At 45.6% G+C, this 20220-nt stretch overlaps 1 protein-coding gene across 5 annotated transcripts in view; it reads left to right on the top strand.

The window, feature by feature from the left end:
• Positions 1-20001, top strand: part of WBP1L (WW domain binding protein 1 like) — a 55185-nt gene extending 35184 nt beyond the window's left edge. For all 5 annotated transcript variants that reach the window (XM_039871332.1, XM_039871331.1, XM_039871333.1 and 2 more), the window contains 3 exons: positions 5217-5319; positions 17059-17220; positions 18515-20001. In XM_039871332.1, the coding sequence (XP_039727266.1) occupies positions 5217-5319; positions 17059-17220; positions 18515-19254 (1005 nt within the window). In that variant the 3' untranslated portion in view covers positions 19255-20001. The remainder of the gene's footprint in view (positions 1-5216; positions 5320-17058; positions 17221-18514) is intronic.
• Positions 20002-20220: the final 219 nt, after the last annotated feature.

Here is a 20220-nt window from a genome sequence, read left to right as displayed (position 1 = left end):
TCTAGTCCCCCCAACATTTTTGGCCTCTGGGGATCTTCCTTGCTGTCTTACAAGCTCAGCTGTGTTAATTAAAAGGATATTGTTATATAGCCAGGGGTTTTGACATAGAAGAATTTTTAAATTATATACCCAGCTATATTGCCTTCCCCCAGAATGGATGTCTTCCCCCAGAATCCCTTGCTCATTGCTGTAGCTGTAGCGTTCAGCACAGTGCCCGGCACATGGAGAGAAGGGGTATCAAATACGTATTTGTTATTTGATTTGTGGAATTGGGTGTTTCCATTAGAAAGTGTTCCTTTTCCCTGTAGGGAAAACCAGAGATGTTGCTCAAATTCATTCATATCCAGCACCCAAGATAGTTAGTGTCCCGTGTTTTAGCATCCTGCGAAGGATTTCAATTTTCCTGTGTTTTTACTTTTAAACTGTAAAACTTCAGTGCTTTCCTAAGGACATGAAGATGCTGTTGCCAGTTACTAGCATGGTTTTCCAGCCCCATAAATTGGCAAATGAAAACCGTCCCTGGGCAACCATTACTGCCCAATGTCTCTTTTTGTGCTGGCACTTTGAAAATTCTTATGCTGATTAAATTGACCTTTACAGTGGCTCAGCTAAGAATAGCAGCTATTAGACCTGGAAACTCTTAAGGAAAATGTTCTTAGTCCCATAGTTTATGCTGCCACCAAAGAGATGAGATAATTTTTTGCATATGTGCAAAAGGCATACTGTTCATCCTTTCCATTGTAAAAAATGTTCTTTCCAGTTTGGTGTTGGTTTTGCTTGCTCCTTCTTCGCGCCTGTGCTTTTTGTTTGGTGACTATATGTGCCCTGTATCTTGGAGCCGGTCAATGTGGTACCAGGGCTTGAAGGCACATACCTATAACACATGAGGATCCTAATGGTCATCGCCACAGTCCTCTCTGAGGTAGGAGACCTCGACATAAAAGCACATGTTATTTGCACAAAGTTCCTTCATGGGAAGTTTTAGCATTTATTTGGTGTGGAGTTTTGTGCAAATGAAAACTTTGCCAGGAAGAAGTATCTATAAAATGCAAATCTGATCTTGTCACCTCCCCGCACAGTCTGGTCCCCACTTACCTAACTTCCCTACCTACTTCCTTAACCAGCTCCCTAGCTAGAGCTTTGCTAGTTCCTTTCCTCTGCCTAGAATGTTGTTCTTGTGTCTCTTCCTAGTTACTAACTTTCTAACCATCCTGACGATCTAAGTTCCATCTTACCTTCCTCCGAGAAGCTATTCTGGACTTTCTGCACTAATTTCCAGGTCTTACCTATTATAAGCTCTCACCAAATCATGTCTTTTTTGGCAGTTTTATCTGTGATTACATTATCATCTTTTCATTAGACTTCAGGCTCCACAAGAACAGTGATTATGACTGTTTTTAGCCATTATGTTCCCTACCCTTAGTTCAGTGCTGGTGCAGGGTACTCAGTAAATGTTGAAAGAAGGAATGCAGACCCCGTGTTCCACACTGGGATGAAACACCATTCTGCTGTTCAGAAAATCAGTATGTCAAAATATGACCTTTCACGCAAAGAAGGGAAGAGTCGCAAGCATGTCGCCCCTCCACACTGCCGGATAGAAGAGGAAAGATCCTATTCCAGGAGCCAGAGAGCTCCATAGGGCACGGTCCTCATCTTTTCCATGGAAGAGGAAATGTCGATTTTATTTGGTTTGGAGCTTTTAGTGGATTTATTTAAGCAACTGAAATGGAAAAAGCAACCGAAGAAGTATAACTTTAACCAAGGAGGCTCCAGCTTAATTATAGTTAAGAAGAGCTCAGGCTCTGGAGTCAGAAAAACTAGATTGCACTGCTTCCTAGCTGCGTGACCTTAGGCAAGTTGCTTAGCCTATCTTGGCCTCAATTCCCTGATACTAATCCATTTCATAGAGTTGCTTCAAGTCCGGATGAAGGAATACGTGTAAAGCATGTAGAACAATGCCTGGCACATGGCAAATGCCCAGCACGCGTTAGCTATATATTCACCCACCACTCCCTGTCTTCACAGAGGTTGCACAGCCATTATTTTATTAAGCAAAACTTCATGTACTGAGCACTGAGCTTGTACCGGGGATGGGAGAGGGGGATAAGGGGACAGAGCTCCTGTACATAGGGAGAACACAGTTCATTCTCTGGTTCCCCTCTGGAGAAACTGGACTTGTTCTGAACAACATAATATGTGTAAAGTGCTTGAAGATGCTTGGAAGAAAAACAAAGTATAATCTTAAAGGATGCTGAGAATTTTCCATATTCGAACTTTCCATTGTATTCTCTCCAGTTCCTTTTTCTATTCTCTGCGTGTCTGGAGCAGCTCACATTGCAGTGAACTTTACTATTCTGACAGAGTTCGGAGTGACTGCAAAGTGCTGTTTGGATGGTCTTTCATGCTGGGAATGATGGCTCACAAAATAATGTTGATATTAAGAGCTCGGAGAAGTTAAGTAACTTACCGAAGCTCACGCAGTTAATAAGCAGTGGGCTTAATAAGTTAATAAGCTGGGCTTTGAACCCAGATCTGATTGACTCTTTAATCACTTCTGCCTCACGGTGGATCTTGAGCCACGTGGAGGTCGTGGAGGCCTTTGAGAGTCCACAGGGTAAACCACTGTTAGGCTCCTCGTACTACCGAGGGTGGTGGAAAGCACCAAGCAGCATTTGCACACCGCTGTTCTTTGCTGTACTTTGAATGAAAAGAGATAGATTTTAGGAGCTCTTGAGCTCTTGGCTCAAGGCTGCTATATAAGAGGAGATGGGCCTTGGGTAGGATAACAAAGCCTTAGGGTTGAAAGAGACTTTAGACAGCATCTTAACTAGTCACAGGGCCATTGCATAACTTGCCCAAAGTTCTATTCTATCGTGGCAGAGCTGGGACCAAACCCAAGGCACTTGGAATTTTTTCCCATACCAGCAGGTCTCTCTCTGGAGGAGTTCACCTTGACATTCACATCTCACTACCCCTGGTCTTCCTTCATTTTTTCCTTGCTAAAGGTCCATGAGCCCATTTATCTTCTTTAACTGCCCACCTCTTTTCCTTCCTTCTGCAGCAGAAATGACAATTCCCATAACCAAGACCATCCCAGGCAGCTTGGGGACTCTTCTCTGGGGGCAGAGGGAGGAGAACACAGGGTGAGATATACTGGTTAAAAGTGTTTTGAGGAACACTGGATTAAATGGTGCTGGTACAGTTCTGCTCTCCCTAGGAAAAAGAGTGGGGTCCTGTTTATATCAGCCTTCCTGCCTTGGGGGAATGGAAGGGCTGAGAGAAAAGCTGACACCAGTAGGTCAGGAGGGTGCCACTTGTTTAGATTTCAAATGCATTCCATTCCACGCCTCACTTCGGACCAGTTGGCCACTATGTGTTCAAAACCTGGACCTCATCTGGTGAATTTTCCTGAGGCACAAGTGTCACTGGATTCTTTTAACATGTTGGGGTGTAGGCAGCACGGCCTCTTTTAGAAACTACGCGGACACTCTGAACTGTGTTCTTGTGAGCCAGTGCCAGAACAGCATTTCAAGACTTGGTAGACTCGGGAGAAACTTTTGATGTCCTTGTGAAGGCAGTGTTTTGCTCTGAAGTCAGAGAGAGTGTGTTCTAGCAAAAATGAGTGCAGATCTGCTTTCTCCATGTGTGCCAAGCCTCACAGGAGATATCTCACTGGACAGCCACCCACTAGGTGGCCACATTTTGCATATGGTGTCCATAGGAAGGCCAGCATAAGAAGAACTATGCTTGTGATATCATGAAACCCTTATTGTCAGAGTTTACAAATGCCTTGCCCACGTTTCTTCCTAAACCCCTTTGCCCCAGGGTGTAAGACTCTTAAAGATCAAGAAGCACCTGAGGGTGTATGGTGGAAACCTGCACCAAGGCCAGCGTTTAGCTGTGCCCTTTCTCTTGTCCTCTCCCTGTGGCTTCAGGTACTTGTACTGTTGCTCACGGCCTCTAGTCCTGTAGACAGTCACTGGCATGCTTTGTTTATACCCTTGGCCAAGAAGACAGCCTGGTAAAGCCAAGCCCAGAGAGGAAGAACTGACCATGTGACTTAAGTTTCCACTGGCAGGCGTCCACCCGGATGTGCACCGTGGGCAGGGTCAGCCTGAGTAGCAGCAAATACAATATCGTGGTTTTAGTTTCTTTGCTGAGCAGGTTTTTTTTTTTCCCTTCTTAACTCAGAGCTTCTTGAAGATAGGGACAATGTCATCTTTGTATCCCTCGTACTCAACATGGTGCTTGGCACGAAGCCCGTGTCCAAAAATAAATGTGTGTTACTTCTTTAGAATAAAGAAATGTTGAAAGCCAGATAGAGCAGGTGACTTATAGGGCTCATCATACATGCATTGTGATCCAGAGACTGTTTTGAGCTGAAGTTCCGGTTGGCCGGTGGGGTATTTCAAATCATAAAAGTGGAATATAGAAAACCTTTTTTTTCACCTCCATCCCCATCCACCTGTGCTGTGAATAGAATTTGGCAAACTGCTTGATGGTTACTCATTAGTGCCCTTTCTGTAGCCGTCCCTGACAAGGGACAGTGTGAATCCCAGATCCAGTCAGGATCATTGAGAGATAGATCATTCAGTAAGCAAAACTGATCTAGCAAATTGAAATTGGACTAGGTCGCTTGAGCAGGTCGTCCCATTCCTTAAAAGTGAAGAATTTTAGTAGCAGGTTTTTTAATTAGCCTTCTTTTGAATCACACTGTAATTAACCTTGGCGATCATGTGTTTGGGAAGGAGGATAGAATGACTGACTAGAAGCTAATCCTAGAACACATACTGCATTAATTATTCTAGGATCTTTCACAGAAAAGCTGGTTTTATATAAAACATACTGCTAATTACAGGAGAATCATCACCTTCTCAACGGCTGAGTTTAACACCGGAACATCAAGCGTTTCTGCTTGGACATAAGGAAAGCGAGGCGGCCTTTTCCTGTCTGAGCAGAACTCTGCTCTTTACCTGTCGGCTTTGTGTGCTGAATCCTCTTCCTCCTTTAATAAACCATTTTTTCTCCCTTAAATCTGCTGTTCTGTGGTTCTTTCTAATACTTTTTTCTTAATGGGATAGTCACTGATAGAAACCGTTTCGGTGAAAGGTGGGCAGGTTACCAGGAAGAGGAGGGGCATGAAAAGAAAAGTGGTGTTTAAAAGCTGTAATTTAATATGCTAAAATGTTTTTTGTTGTTGTTGTTTTCTTTTTTAGGATAAGGAAACCTGTGTGGGTACCAACAATCAAAGCTACATCTGTGACACAGGACATTGCTGTGGTCAGTCTCAGTGCTGCAACTACTACTATGAACTCTGGTGTAAGTCCTCGCCTGGGGTGGGGGAGTCTCTTGGCATCCCGGGGTCCTGGTTACTGCCTTCGCTCCTCGGGAAACCTGTCATTCTTTTGGGGGCAGTGTTGGCGGGTAGAATCTGTTTCTGGGTTCCAGAAGTGATTCTTCCGTTGAGGAGGGAGCACTCTGATGCTCTTTGAACATTGCAGGCTGACGACTGGAGAATATAGTCTGAGCTTTCTTAAGAGGCCATGGTCACCAGGTCTGCTGCAGAAACTCCCACCTGGGGGGGTCTCTTTTATGCTTTCTCCAGTGTTTGCTGAGCGGTGACAACCACTTAGATCTTCCAATGGCCCAGCCCAGACGCCCAGGCTTGCCGTCTTTGCGACGGAATGTTAAAAAGTACCCAAGCTACTGTGATGGCCGGGCTGGGCTGTATGGATGGATGGCTATAAATCCATTTTCTTGTAGGAACTACAAGGTTCTAGGATTCCCCACAGGACATCAGGGAGCTGCCTCTGTGTCTGAGGGTCCCTCTCAAAGGGATAATCTTCCATAAGTCTCTACTGGCAGAGCTGTCCTGGACAGAGGGAGTCTGGAGGTTCAGCCCCCATGTTTCTTTCTCAGTTCTGGAGCCAAAGTGTCTGGAGGTTTTCTCCAGTGCACCTAACCTGTCGCTGCCAGCTAATTGCCCCGTGGAGCCAGTCCTCGTCTTGCCACTGATTTGGTTGAGGCCGGGACACCTTGCACCTTCTAGAGTTGCACAAGGGCGGTGACCCTGCTGTGGTCTTCAGGGAATAACCCAGGCTTGAAGAGTTCACGAACAGACCTTGTACTCTGATCTTCTTGGAACTCAGATAAGACAATGTAGGATGCTGGACAAAGAATGAGAGGCCCCTGAGGGCAGAGAGTCCCCAGGTGACCAGCATTGCAATGGTTCTCACAACTGTTGAGACAGGAAATGATAGACTGTTTCCTGAGCTGACTCTAGGTCTCCCTCCCTCCCTCCATTTAGGCTTTGGGCTTGTTTGTCAAACCATGCCCTTACTGCCACCATCACTCCTGCCCTTTTTCCCCTTCTTTCTCATTTCCCATTGGCCCCGTGTCAGTGATATGGTCGGAAAGCCACTAGATGGGCTGTTGTCTGGAATGGAAAGGAAATTAGACTCTTGGCTGGGTAGTCTCTCCCTCTAAATGCAAATGAGTCTTGTAGCCATGGGAGTGGTTCTTACAAACAGGACCTCTTCTCACCCTGGTCTTTCCCTTATGAGGATTGGGGGGACTGGCTCCGGCTTGTCTGTCTTCCTGAGGAATCCCAGGGTCAGTCAAGTGCAGACTCCTCCCCCGAGGAGAGGATAAGGCTCAGGATGTCCTCCTCAGTCCTCCATGTATATAAGCAGCTGCCAAGAAGCCCAAGAACTGTCGTTGCTATTTTAGAAGGGGCGGGGCTGAGGCACTTACTAGAGAACATAAAGTGCCAAGCAGGTGTACAGACTGTGTTTAAATGTTTTAAAATGCAGATAACCACAGGGTTCAAATTCTCCTTCCCACCCCTTGTTAAAACAAAAGTCAAAGCCGGGCTGCCAAAAAGCCACAGAGCCGCCGGTTTGTATTTCTGGGGCCTGGCTGGGCGGCGTCAGTTGCGAAAAAAAGGGATAAAGTCGATGGCCCCATCTCAGACTGACACAGCCTCCTGGGCTGTTGGCAGAGCAGACTCAGTAGCCACCAGAATTGGGTCACCAAAGCCAGGGCAGGGCGGTGGGGCAGCGGGAATAGGGACACTCAGATGGCAGGGAGGCAGTGTGGGAACCAGGCACTTCACCCCCGAGGGCTTGAAGAACGCCAGAGCTGCACGAGTGGCTAATTCTCTCTCCACTTATGGCTAGTCAGGGAAAGGAGGCCAGAGACCAGAGTCTGGACAGAAAAAAGACTCTCCATTATAATGGCTGGCCCATGCTTTCCAAGTTCTGCTGGGACAGAGACTGTAAAAGCAGAACTTTCCTCTAATCAATGTCCAGAAACGGCTGCTTGGTCAGGAGATGCCCAACAGTGTCCTCCCCACTTTGAGAATTCTTTGGTTTTCTCCCTTATTAGGATCCTGGCTTCCACCGATATGAATAGGAGGGATGGTGAGGACTGGAATGAGCCCTTTCAGTTCTCATCGAAACTCTGCTTTTTGTAGCTTTGAACCTTGTTCCCTCTGATTGCCTCTAAACTTTCCCTGAAATGTGAAAATAATGGGGTTTGGGTTATTCTTTTTGTCTCTTTCCTTTGGAAGGAAAAGATCTCAGCCAGGAAATCTTTGGCAGAGTTTTCATCAAAGTACCTCTTTAACCATAGTTGCCTACAGCAAAGCCTCAAGAGAAAACAATGCCATTTCCACCAACCCTTTTACCTTTCTGCTAAGTGGAACTTTTCTGTGTGCTGAGGACTGTCACATAACACACACACAGCCCACTTTACGCAGACATACAAGCACATACAGACCTTGAGCTTCAGCCAGCTCCCTTTCTCTCCTGTCTTTTCAGTCTGTTGTAACCTAAGCCAATAGTCATTACTGGGCCTGCATCAGACAGGAAGCGAAGGTACTGTTTTCACAGTGCAGTGGTTGAGGCCATAAGGACTTGGTCGTTATTGTTATCATCCCATGCATTTTTATGGCACTTGTACTTTAACTCATCATTCAATCATTTATTCATTGAGCAAACCCTATTCCATTGGTTCTTGAACTTTGGCAAGCATCTGAATTTACTGGAGGGCTCATTAAAACACAGTTTTTGATTTAATAGGTCTGAGGTGGACTTGAGCGTTTGTAATTCTAACAAGGTCCTTTTGAATTCTGTGGCCTCTTCTGTGTTAGAAACTGTGGGGAGACAAAATCCTTGCCTTCAAGAAGAAGATCTCCTAGCAGAGAGAAGAGATAAGAGACCGTTAATAATGCAAAGGAGAAAGTGGAACGTATGTGTCAGAACTGTTATGAATGTTCAGAAGGAGAGTCTGCTTTGGCTGGACAGGAGTCAGGCAGGCTGCATGGAAGAGGTGGCATTTGAAGTGGTCCTTAAAAGGTGGATAAGATTTAAACACGTGGAGACTTCCAAGGCAGAGTAATAACATAGACCAAGGCCCCAAGGGAAAGAACAGAGTGGATCATGTAGTTGTTCACCTTCCCCCAGGAGCTGTGGGGCTTGCCTGGGAAGAAATGAGAGATAATAAAAGTGCCAGTATGCATAGAACTCTCCTAGTGCCAGGCACTAATAAGTAAGGTCTTCATGCATATCCTCTGATTTGACCCCAAGAACAATCCTGCTAGGTACGCATATCATCCCAGTATCTTGGGACCAGGGATGCTGAACAACTCTTCAGTTGGTTGCAGCTGAGGAGCACAGTCAGCATGCCTCACTCCGAAGCCTTCCAGAATGCCAGCACCAGGATAGTAAGGTGATGGGCCCAGTTCGTGGAGGGTCTCAGATGCGCATGTTTAATTTCCACCTGGCAATGGCCTTCATGAAACAGAAAGCAAAGAAAAAAAAGAGACCTGGGGAGGCCAGGGACATGCTCAAGGCCAAAGAGCCTGAGCCAAGACTTCCCAGTTCTCATGCCAGGGTTCTTTTCACTCACCCAGCTCCATTTTCCGGCAGAGGTCAGAGTTGGAAAGTTCTGCTTCTAAGGTAATTTGGAGGAACTTCACTCAGGCATCAGTTTTCCCTGGTTTGGGCTTTAATGGGGGACAGGATAGTATTTCTGGATAGTGGAATTTCCCTGAGATGACATGAAGCAGATTATTAGCAAATCCAGTTAATGCTGCCCAGCTTTTCACCTACTAACATTTTTTCTTTTTAGTTTATCTTAAGATACCCATTGTTGAATTACTCTTGAGGAAGAATGGACAGCAGGGAGCTGGGGCCTCCTTCCGAGCTCTGACTAGACCCCAGTTCCCTAGTGGTCCAGGCTTCTGAACAAAGGCAGGTTGATCAGAAGCAGGTGTGCTGGTTTTCTAATGAATTTGGCCAAGAATAGAACCTAGAACCACTCTTTGGACTTGTCCTTCACTCTTGCTTTTTTATGGATTAAAAGGGAAATTTAAAGGAAACCCTTCCCGTCTCTGGCTATGCCTGTGACAACAATAGTAATAATAAGCTAGAGAACTTACTATACACGAGACATGGTTCTCAGTACTCTGCATATATTAGCTAATTTTCTTCACAGCGACCGAGTAGGTAGAGAACATCATTCTCTCCATTTTACAGATGAGGGAAATAAAAACAAAATGACCAAGGTCATAAAGCTGGGAAATGGTTTTGTGAGCTGGGATTTGAACCAGGTCATCTGCCTTTCCTCCCCTTCCCTCTTCTTATTTGCGGTCATGCTTATAGGAAACTTGTCCAGTGTTTCAGATAAAGTTGCAAGTCTTCTGAAATCTTTATTTCCCAAATTCAGGCCACAGTGGCAGTGGCAGGAGCTCCTGCTAAGAGGTATAAGGGTCCAGGGAGGTCACCTACCATCCTGTAGAGGGAACGCTAATTTACAGTATGCTTTGGCTTCCTAATGAGGAATTTCCTGCCAGTTGGGGAGTATTGTTTTTCCAAGTTTATAGTGAACTTGGGGCACATGACTCAGTGCCTACATTGGACCGAGATCGTTTTTAAAAACATGTTTTCCATTTTGCTTAGCATGGTTCCCCACCATGAGGTCACAACTTTCAAAGTTGGGGACTATAATCTCTGGATAGATGTGTTTTGTTTCTTTCTCAGTGTATCTCTTTCATTAGATTTTCCTTTTTTAAGTTTTCTTCCTTTTTTTTTTTTTTTGAAATTTATCAAAAAGATCAAAAGTTTGCACAACTCCATAGGGACTAGTCTGGCTATGTCTCCCATTTAAAGTTGATGGGACACCACTTTGACTAGAATGGCTCCCAAGAAAATCCGATTTGTGAGGGTCAGACAAGAATGCCTTCTATCTTTCCACATTAATTCCATTAAGTGGAACCAGCTGATTAGGACTCTTTTTCTGGACCTGTACTAATATCTCATCATATCACTGGACCCATTCTGGACCTATTCTGTTCTCAAGTTAGTTTTCCCTTAATTTTAATCCACATAGATATCAAGTTGTTTCTTTTCTTCCCGCAGTGTTTTTCTGCCCTGCCTAACTTTTCCTTAAAACAAGAACAACAACAAAAAAACCCTCTTTTCCTATTACACTTCTAGTTCAGTGGATCTTAACCTTTTTTTTTTTTTTTGATCAAGGATTCCCTTAAGAATCTGATGAACCCGAACCCTTTAAATCCTCTCACCCAGAAAAGCCTATAAACTCACCGTGTCAGTCAGGATAGGCTAGGTTATGCTGCAGTAACAAACAAGTCCAAAATCCTAGTGGGCTAAAACAACAGATTTATTTCTCATTCACACTATATGTCTGTTGCAGGTTAGATGGGAGCTTTGTTCCCATTTCATCATCCCCTGGGGCCAGACTGGCCCTGAAATCACTATCTGGAATGTTGCCAATTGCTATGGCAGAAAGAAGATTAATCGAGAGTCTCACATCAGCAAGAAATGTTCTGGACTCTAAGTGACACATGTCACTTCCAATCCTAATTCCTTAGTTAGAATGAGTCCCAAAGCCTCATCTAATCATAAGGGGGTTTGGAGTTTCAAGCCTACCGACATGCCCAGAAGGGGGAGAACCAGAACTACTTGGCCATGGTAAAAACCAGTGCATAAGATTTTTCCTATTAAAAGCATGGGTTAAAAAAAAAAAGCATGTTATAAAAGCTGAGAAATACTGCCTTAGATCATATATATTGCGGCATGAAAGTTAAAAGTTGGTTTACCTTTAGGTAAGAAACTACTGAAAAAATGACTCAGGAAGTAAAAAATAGAGTTGGATGCTGATCATCTAATGGGAGAATGTACTTTCTAAATTATGAAGTAACACAAGTATAGAAGTATAAAGGATTGTGAGATTATGCTGGAAAAAGTAGGAGCAATGTAGGTAATACATAAAAGAGTGGTTAGCCCAGAATCTTTTTGAGTTGGCTCTGAGATACAATTGGAGTCAGGCCCTTCAGCAGAATGCACTGTGCTTGTTTGTGCAGCTTCCATCCAATGCAGTCCCACCCTAGGAGGCGGGGAGCTAACTAGATTGATCGTAGGGGCTGGAGGAGAGGTTGTAGGACAACAGCAGGTAGCTAGAGTTCCTTTCGGGCCTCAACACCACTCCCTGAGGGCTCCTCTACCATTGTCTATCTAGTCTTCAGTCAGCCAGCAGCGGCAGAGAAATGTAAATTCAATTAAGCAGATGTCAGTATTGAATCTGGGAAGGAACACAAAGGAGACTTCTCACTTCAACCTACATTTATGTTCTCTGGTTAGAAATGGGGTTTTTCTGTCTGCTGATGGTAAGAAAAGGGCGGAGAAATCCTCTGTCCTTTGTCCTGGGCCTGTTCTCCTGATGCCAGGCCTTAGCAGAAAGTTCTGTTAAACACTGACACGTGCTGAAAGCAATTAGGTGATGCAACTGTGTTGCCATCCCGTCTCACCCTGTAGGGGTGGCTTTGTGGGGGGAGATTCAGTGAGGACAACACTTGGGGACAGACAAAGCTGTTGCCAGAGGCCACACCCTAAATGTCAGAATTCTGTGTTCTGGTACAAACAGGAAAAAAAAAAATCAGGATTCTATTCATTTATAAATCTGTAGAGAGAAGGAATGCTTTTTTTTTTTTTTTTTAAATGATAACTCATTCTGGCAAGAGATACATGTGGGAACACTTAACAGATTCTAAACACATTTATAATTACAAAGCAGATGATAAAAATACACGTAGCATTTGTAATGGAAAAAAGTTGAAGTTATTCAGAAATAGAGAGCAAATAAACAATAATATAATCTTTTTTCATATAATAACTCACCTTAAAGTTAAATTATTCCTCAGATAAAATTTTTATTGAGAAAAAAGTATTCTTTTGGCTTTTGGTGAAAATGGCAGAGTAAGTAAATGCTGTGCTTGCTTCCTTTCATAACCACATCAGAATTACAACTAAACTACAGAAGAGCCATCATTGGGAGCTGCCTGAGGTCTAGCTGAATAGAAGTCCTACAACTGGGGACACACAGAAGAGGCCACCTCAAGATTGGTAGGGAGGGCAGAGATGCAAAGTGTGCTGGTCCCACCTGTGTGGGGTGATTGAGAATTGGGAGAAATATCTTGACTGTGAAGGTCTTCCTGGTGGAGCGAGGGGTCCTGGCCCCACACCAGGTCCCCCAGCCTAGGATTCCGGTGCCAGGAAGAGAAGGCCCCACAACTTCTGGCTGTGAAAAGCAGCAGAGATTGTGCAGAGTAAGACAGAGGGCTAAGGGAGTTGCAGGCTTTTCTCTTAAGGGGCTTGTGGGCAGACTTGGTGATGGACTTATTTGATCTGAGCTCCATGGCTGGGGCAGCAGCTCGAAAGGCACTAGGGACCTGTAGGGAGGAACTGAGTTGTATGGCTCCGGGGCGAGGATTGAAACTTCTCCCCGACAGAAGTTTGGCAGAGGGCATTGTTTCTTTGTTGAATCCTCCCCTGCTTGGCTTGCAGACCTGGGCAGGCACCATATCTGAGTCTCCATCACCATAGCTAAGGCTAGTTGCCCCGCCCAGTGACTCCGAGACCCCACCCCTCCCAATGTGCAGGCCTACCCAAGCCGCTTTCAGTAGATTTTCCATACAAACAGGCTGTCTAGGCTAATGTCGCGGACTTTCCTAAACTTTCAAAGGTTCACAAAACCAAACGAGCAGCATCTGGCTTCAGCATGCCTCAGACCTCTTGCTGAACTGCCCCAAGCCTGGCACTAGCAGCAGCTGGCCTCAGTTTGCAGCTTGGCCTCTCAGGGCACCTTTAAGCCCAGTGTTGGTGGTGTTTCTCTGCGGATTGCTTGGTAGCTCATGCCAGGTGGCCCCAAGTAGGGCATAGCTTAACTTTGCCTGCAGCAGGGTCTCTCCCAGGAGGCCCCGGCCTGCATGCCTGGTGGCTGGTTTTGGTCTGAGCTGGAGTATCACATGGGGTCATATCTGAGGATGATACACCCGAAGGGTAGGCAGGGCAGGCACCAGAGTCTTGCTAAAGTGAATCCTGCTCTGTAGGGTCAACCGCTGCACAACAGCTCCTCCACTGGTCATGTCCAGTCATCACAACCAATCAGCCTGAGAATCCGCCCCTCCCATTGAAGAGCAAACAGCAACCAAGGCTCAACTACGACAGGAGGACACACACAACCCATAAGAGGAACGTACTTGAAGCGCTTGGCTCAGGTGACTAAGGAAGACTGTGCCACTGGGACCCACTGCACATATACTACATAAGGTCACTCTAGTAAGAACAGGAGACATAGCAGCCATACCTGATACATAGAAACAAAAACAAGTAGGCAGCCTAAATTAAAGAACAGAACAAAGCTTCAGAAAAAGAACTAAAGAAAGTGGAGACAAGCAACCTATCAGATGCGGAGTTCAAAACACTTGTTATAAAGATGCTCGGTGACCTTAGGGGAAGAGTAGATAAACTCAGTGAAAACTTTAACAAAACAAAAAGTGGAGATAGAATACATATAAAAAAACCAGTCAGAAATGAAGAATTCAATAACTGAAATGAAGAATACCTTAGGAGGAATTGACAGTAGATTAGATAAAGTGGAGGATCGAATCAATGATTTAGAAGATAAGGTAGCAGAAAACACCCAGTCAGAACAGCAACAAGAAAAGAAAATCCAAAGAAATCAGGCTAGTTTAAGGGGCCTCTGAGACAACATAAGTGTACCAACATTTGCATCATAGGAGTACCAGAAGGAGAAGAGAGACAGCGAGGAATTGGAAACCTATTTGAAGAAATGACAGAAAACCTCCCTAACCTGTTAAAAGAAAATAGACATACAAGCCCAGGAAGCACAGAGTCTCAAACAAGATGAACCCAAAGAGGCCCACATTAAGACACATCATAATTAAAATGCCCAAGATTAAAGACAGAATCTTAAACGCAGCAAGAGAAAAGCAGTTACCTACAAGGGAGCTCCCATGAGACTGTCAGCTGACTTTGCAAGCCAGAAGGGATTGGCATGAAATATTCAAAGTGTTGAGAAGCAAGGACCTACAACCAAGATTACCCAACAAAGCCATCATTTAGAATTGAAGGATAGATAAAGAGTTTTCCAGACAGGAAGAAGCTAAAGGGGTTCATTATCACCAAACCAATATTATAGGAAATTTTAGAGGGACTTCTTGAAGAAGAAGGAGAAGAAAGAAGCTAAAAAATATGAGTAGTAAAATGGCAATAACTACATATCTAGTTTAAATATAAATGAATTAAATGCTTCAATCCAGATAGGGTGGCCAAATAGATAAGAAAACAAGACCCTTACACATGCTGCCTACAAGAGACTCACATCAGATAGACATATACAGACCGAAAGTAAAGGGATGAAAAAAGATGTTTCATGAAAATGGAACGCCGCCCCACCCCACCCCCACAAAAAAGCTGGGGTAGTAAAATACCAGACAAAATAGACCTTAAAACAAAGCCTACAACAAGACACAAAGAAGGACCCAGTAATCCCACTTCTGGGTATTTATCCAAACAAACCCAAAACACTACTTCGAGGGGACATGTGAATCGATATGTCCGTTACAGCATTATTTACAGTAGTCAAGATGTGGAGGCATCTTGGGTGTCCATCAATAGATGAATGGATAAAGAAGGGGTGGTGTATTGTATACACAATGGACTGTTACTCAGCCATAAAAAGAATGAAATCTTGCCATCTGCAGCAACATGGATGGTCCTAGAGAGTATTGTGCTGAGTGGAGTCAGACAGAGAATATCATATGTGGAAGCTAGAGAACAGGATAAGCAACAGAAACGAGCTCGTCGATAACAGAACATTTCGGTAGTCAGATTGTGGGTGGGGTGGGCAGATTGGTGAAGGGGGAGGGCATTAAAAGGTACAAATTGGTAGTTACAAAATAGTCATGGGGATGTAGAGTATAGCATGAGGAATATAGTTAGTAGAACTGTAATAACTATGATGTCAGATGAGTACTGGATTTATTGGGGTGATCACTTTATAAGTTACATAAGTGTCTAATCACTGTGTTGTATGCCTGAAACTAATATAATATTGTATGTCTACTATAATTAAAAATATATATATATATAAATTTTAAAGTATTCCTTTTATTTCAAAGAAGTACATGTTCATCTTAGAAAAATTAAGAAGTGTAGATAAGCAGAAAACGAGGAAGCTAGTACCAGAAAAAAATCTACTGTCCTATTATCCCGGAATTACCTCATGATTAACTTCCTGATCATCCTTCTAGATGTTTATATGTACTTTTTTTTAAGTAAAAAATGGGATCATATTTTATACTGTTTTGCAATCTGCTTTTTTCATTTAATATCAGAAACATCTTTATATGTCAAAAACAGTATTCTAGGAATGACTTTTTTAATGACTTAAGTTATTTCATGACTATAGTCCCAGAGGAATTAAAAAACCCATCCAGAAATATATTAATTTTTAAAATAAAAGCCACAAAAATAAAATTAATCAGATATTTTTAAAGTTTTAATTTGTTTTGTTTCCAGTTTTATCATTTGAAAGAAAATAATTGGGAAAAGGAAATTAAAATTTCTTATGATCCCACTACTTAAAGATAAGTCACTACTTTGGTGGTTTTCAATTTCTTCCCATATGTATGTATATTTTAAAGCAAAATTGCTCATTAATTAATTTTAAAAATGTTTAGAAGGCTTTCTTGCATACATTTGAAGATCGGAGAGGGGTTCTTGGGTTTTGCCAAGATTCTCTGAGTAATGATCCGAGAGAACCAGTGGGAGGTAAGAAGAAATAATGCACCAGGAGGAAAGAAGGCTGCGGGCCTTATCCCCTGCTCCTCTACCCGTCTCTGGACAGGGAGGAAGAAAGGGAAGCTGCTAATGGCCCCGAGTCTCATGCAACTGTAAGCCAAAAGGAGGTGGGAGTGGATTGTTTGTGACAGTGGGAGATGGAATTGTACCAGATTATGTTATGCACAGAAGAAGTCATTTACACTCCCTAGGGGAGAGATGGACAGGAGGCAATTAGAATTTTCCACCTCTAACTTCAAGGACTCTTGTATTACGGAGGCATATATGGTAGAGAAAAGCCTCTGCTCTTTTTGGCGATATCAGGAGAACTCTGAGAATTTCTTTATCAGGAAGCCCCTCTGAGGCCCCTCGCAGTTGCTAATCTGCCGAGTTGTGGGGACTTTGAGGTGCTCTTTGCTTTTAATAAACAGCCCGGTGTCAGCAGCAGGAAGTGAGCCTGGGAAATGACAGGATTGGGGAAAAGATGCACACCAAGAGAGGCTGAAGCCTCTTTTCAGAGATCTCTTAAGAGAGGAAGAGTACACTGTCTAAAAAGGGGAGCATATATAATGCCCTCTAAACCTAAACTACAGGAGGAGAGAGATGGTGCTGGAGAGATGCCTTGGCATTCTTCCCTTCCCCAAGGTCCCTGGAGGCATCCCAGAGTGAGTGACCTTCTTTACTGTCATTCTTACATTTCTGCCCTCTTTCACTCTGGCACAAACATGTATGGAAATGGAATTGAGGTTCTAAATGTGGATTTGCTGGGTGGGCCTGACCGTGCCAGCTTTGACCAGGTGGCCACCGCTGGGGACCTCCCTGTCCTGAGAGCTGCCCCTCTGGCTGGTGTTCACTGTGTGCCTGCCTCTCTGTCTCACCTTCCCCCCGACAGGGTTCTGGCTGGTGTGGACCATTATCATCATCCTGAGCTGCTGCTGCGTCTGCCACCACCGCCGAGCCAAGCACCGCCTTCAGGCCCAGCAGCGGCAACATGAAATCAACCTGATCGCCTACCGGGAAGCCCACAATTACTCAGCGCTGCCATTTTATTTCAGTACGTACACCAAAAGCCACCCAACCCCACCCTCAGGAGTGCAGGACGCACAGACTGTGGGCAGCAGGGGTTTGCTTCCTTGGCCAGCACAGAGCAGGATCTCGAAAGTGTGGGAACAAGGGGGTGCTCACCTTAAGCCTAGAGGAGCCAGTGCTGTGGTTGCAGCTCCTTGAAGCCACTGGGCCATGCCAAATCCACACCGGTTGGGTTCTGACTAGGTCTCTTCTTTGGCAGATATTTTTTGAGCCAGGTAGTTGGACGGTTTATGGTATGAGTGAATTAAGATTTAGAGTTCAATAATCTGTAATCCATTTTGTTTACCACCAAGTGATAACGCTGAGCAGAGGCCGCCGTGAAAGGGGCAGGTGTGAGGAGTGACACTGGGACTTCCGAGAACCAAGAAACTCAGTGACTCACTGAAGGGCACTCACCTGATTTCCCTGGGCCTCCTTAAATGTGACCTCTCAAATGGTCAGTGGTAGCTCAGCTATGCAGCTTGTCCAAAGCCATTCTGCACTGTGTTCTACAGAAGAAAGTGGTCACAATGTGGACTTCCACACCTAAAAGGGTTATTTAAGGCTTAGCATAGTGCCTGGCATATAATAAGTGCTCAATAAATGCTAGTGACTTTGTTATAATTAGGTCATCAGTGCCTCAAGGCATCCAGCACAGTCAAAAGATAATTCACCTGGCTTGTCCTTAATAAGCCTTGGATGACAGGTCCCTCACCCTTTGCTGGTATCCCACCTGCACTTGGGCTGAGTAAGGATGAGCTTTGGTTTGCCTTTCCAGACCATCTCTAGCCACCTAGAGGGAGGTAGAACACAGATTTCTAACCTCCCAGAAAAAGGCCTTCTTCGTAGTATACATCTGGAAGAGTAGGGGTAAGAAGAAAGTGTCAGAAGGTCTTGAGGCAGAGTCCCTGACCCTGAGGCCCATGGGATGTAGACGGAGGACACAGTCTGACCATGAAACCTGAGACGTGTGCGCGTGTGGAAACAGGTCCATTCCAGGCTGAAATGATCTCTTGATCATCCACATTTGCCTAACCCTCTGCCTTCACTCCAGACCAGACAAGCAGAAATCTTTGCTTATGAAGCAACTTTAGGGGCTCTCAGGTTTCAAGAAGCTAGATTAGGTTACTCCCACAGCCCTCTGCCCTGCCTTTAACTGAGGGCTGTAGCTGACCACTCGGGTATGCTGGGGGTGGAAGAGACATGTGGAGTGAGCTTTACAGGATGTCCTAGAACAATTGCCAGTGCAGTAATTTCTCCTCCCTACCTCCCCATTTTAGGGTTTTTGCCAAATTATTTACTACCTCCTTATGAGGAAGTGGTGAACCGACCTCCAACTCCTCCCCCACCATACAGTGCCTTCCAGCTCCAGCAGCAGCAGCTGCCTGCACAGTGTGGCCCTGCAGGCGGCAGCCCCGCGGGCGCCGATCCCACCAGGGGCCCCCAGGGGGCGCAGAGCAGCCCCTTGTCTGGGCCCAGCAGAAGCAGCACGAGACCCCCAAGCATCATCGCTGACCCTGAGCCCTCCGACATGCCAGCCAACCCAGCAGCCACCAAAGCCTCTGGAATGGAGCCCAGCGGCTCTGTGGCCAGCCTGGGGGAGCTGGCCCCTGGGGCCTTCTTGGACAAGGATTCCGAATGTAAGGAGGAGCTGCTAAAAGATTACAGCTGCGAGCAGGGCAGCGGCCTCCCTGACAGCAAGGACAAGACGCCGGGCAGACATCGCCGCTTCACGGGCGACTCGGGCATTGAGGTGTGTGTGTGCAATCGGGGCCACCACGACGACCTCAAAGAGTTCAGCGCTCTCATCGACGACGCTCTGGATGGGCCCCTGGACTTCTGCGACAGCTGCCACGTGCGGCCCCCTGGCGACGAGGAGGAAGGGCTCTGCCAGCCCTCTGAGGAGCAGGCCCGAGAGCCTGGGCACCCCCACCTGCCTCGGCCACCCGCGTGCCTGCTGCTGAACACTATCAATGAGCAGGACTCCCCAAACTCTCAGAGCAGCAGCTCCCCCAGCTAGAGCAGGCCCCGCCTGTGCCCGAGAACTTGGCAAAGCAACCAGGGTAGGGGAGAACCACGAGAGAAGCATTAAGTGACTTTTAGAGCAAGTGGCACAGCCACTTGGTTCTTTTCCTTTTCTTTTCTTTTTCTCCCCCTCCTCCGCTCCTACATGTTTGTACATCTCCAGGTGCGGTTCGCCTCTCCCCCCACAGAAGCGGTGTTGCAGAAGGCCAAGAAGATGGTTCTGTGTCTCATTCCCACCCCCATCCCCTTTTTCCCTTTTTCAAGTCCTATTTCACTACCTGTTTGGGTTGGAGAGATACGTATTTCAGAAGCCCCCAAGGAAGGGGCTGAGACTGTGCCCTGAGGTGACTCTTGGTGATGGAGTAGAATTTTGCTCTGGTGTTAGTGTAAGAGAACCTTCCTGTGTCTCAGCCCGGAGAGGCAACAGGTCTCGGTCCTGGGTGAAGAAAGAAGCCCGCAGAGACCCTGGGGTTGTCACCCCTCGCCATTGTCTGCAGAGCCGGAACTGGGCTAATGCCGTGGGAGGATGAGCAGTGATGGGCACTCGTGCGGGAGGTTGGTAGGGGGCTTGTTGTGCTCTCAAATCCAGACGATGAGATTGATGCATCACTGTCGTTCATCCTTGAGGGGCTCTGGCCGGCTGCAACTGGTTCAGGTGTAGCAGATTATGCTGCCTTCTCTTTAGTTTTTCTTTTAAGAAAACAGAAACAAAAGCGAGCTGAAAACAAGAACTTTACCAGTGGGCAGGCAAGAATTCTGTTCTGGAAAAGGGAAATTTGTGGCCCTTTCCCAAGTTGGCCTTCAACGAGCCTGGCTGCCATTGAGCCAGAAGGAGATGTTTTGTGTACCAGCTTGGGTGGGGCTATCCCTGGAACTTCTGTGGGTGCACAGGAGGCCCTAAGCCGTGCTGGTGGATAGAGGCGCAGCTTTCTGCATCTCTGCCCTTCGGTCTGTGCCCACA

The sequence above is a fragment of the Pteropus medius genome, unplaced genomic scaffold (genome assembly GCF_902729225.1).
Source record: "Pteropus medius unplaced genomic scaffold, Ma_sr-lr_union100, whole genome shotgun sequence".
Lineage (NCBI taxonomy): Eukaryota > Metazoa > Chordata > Mammalia > Chiroptera > Pteropodidae > Pteropus > Pteropus medius.
The sequence above is the reverse complement of the archived record's forward strand: the minus strand, read 5'-3'. Positions and strand labels throughout refer to the sequence as shown.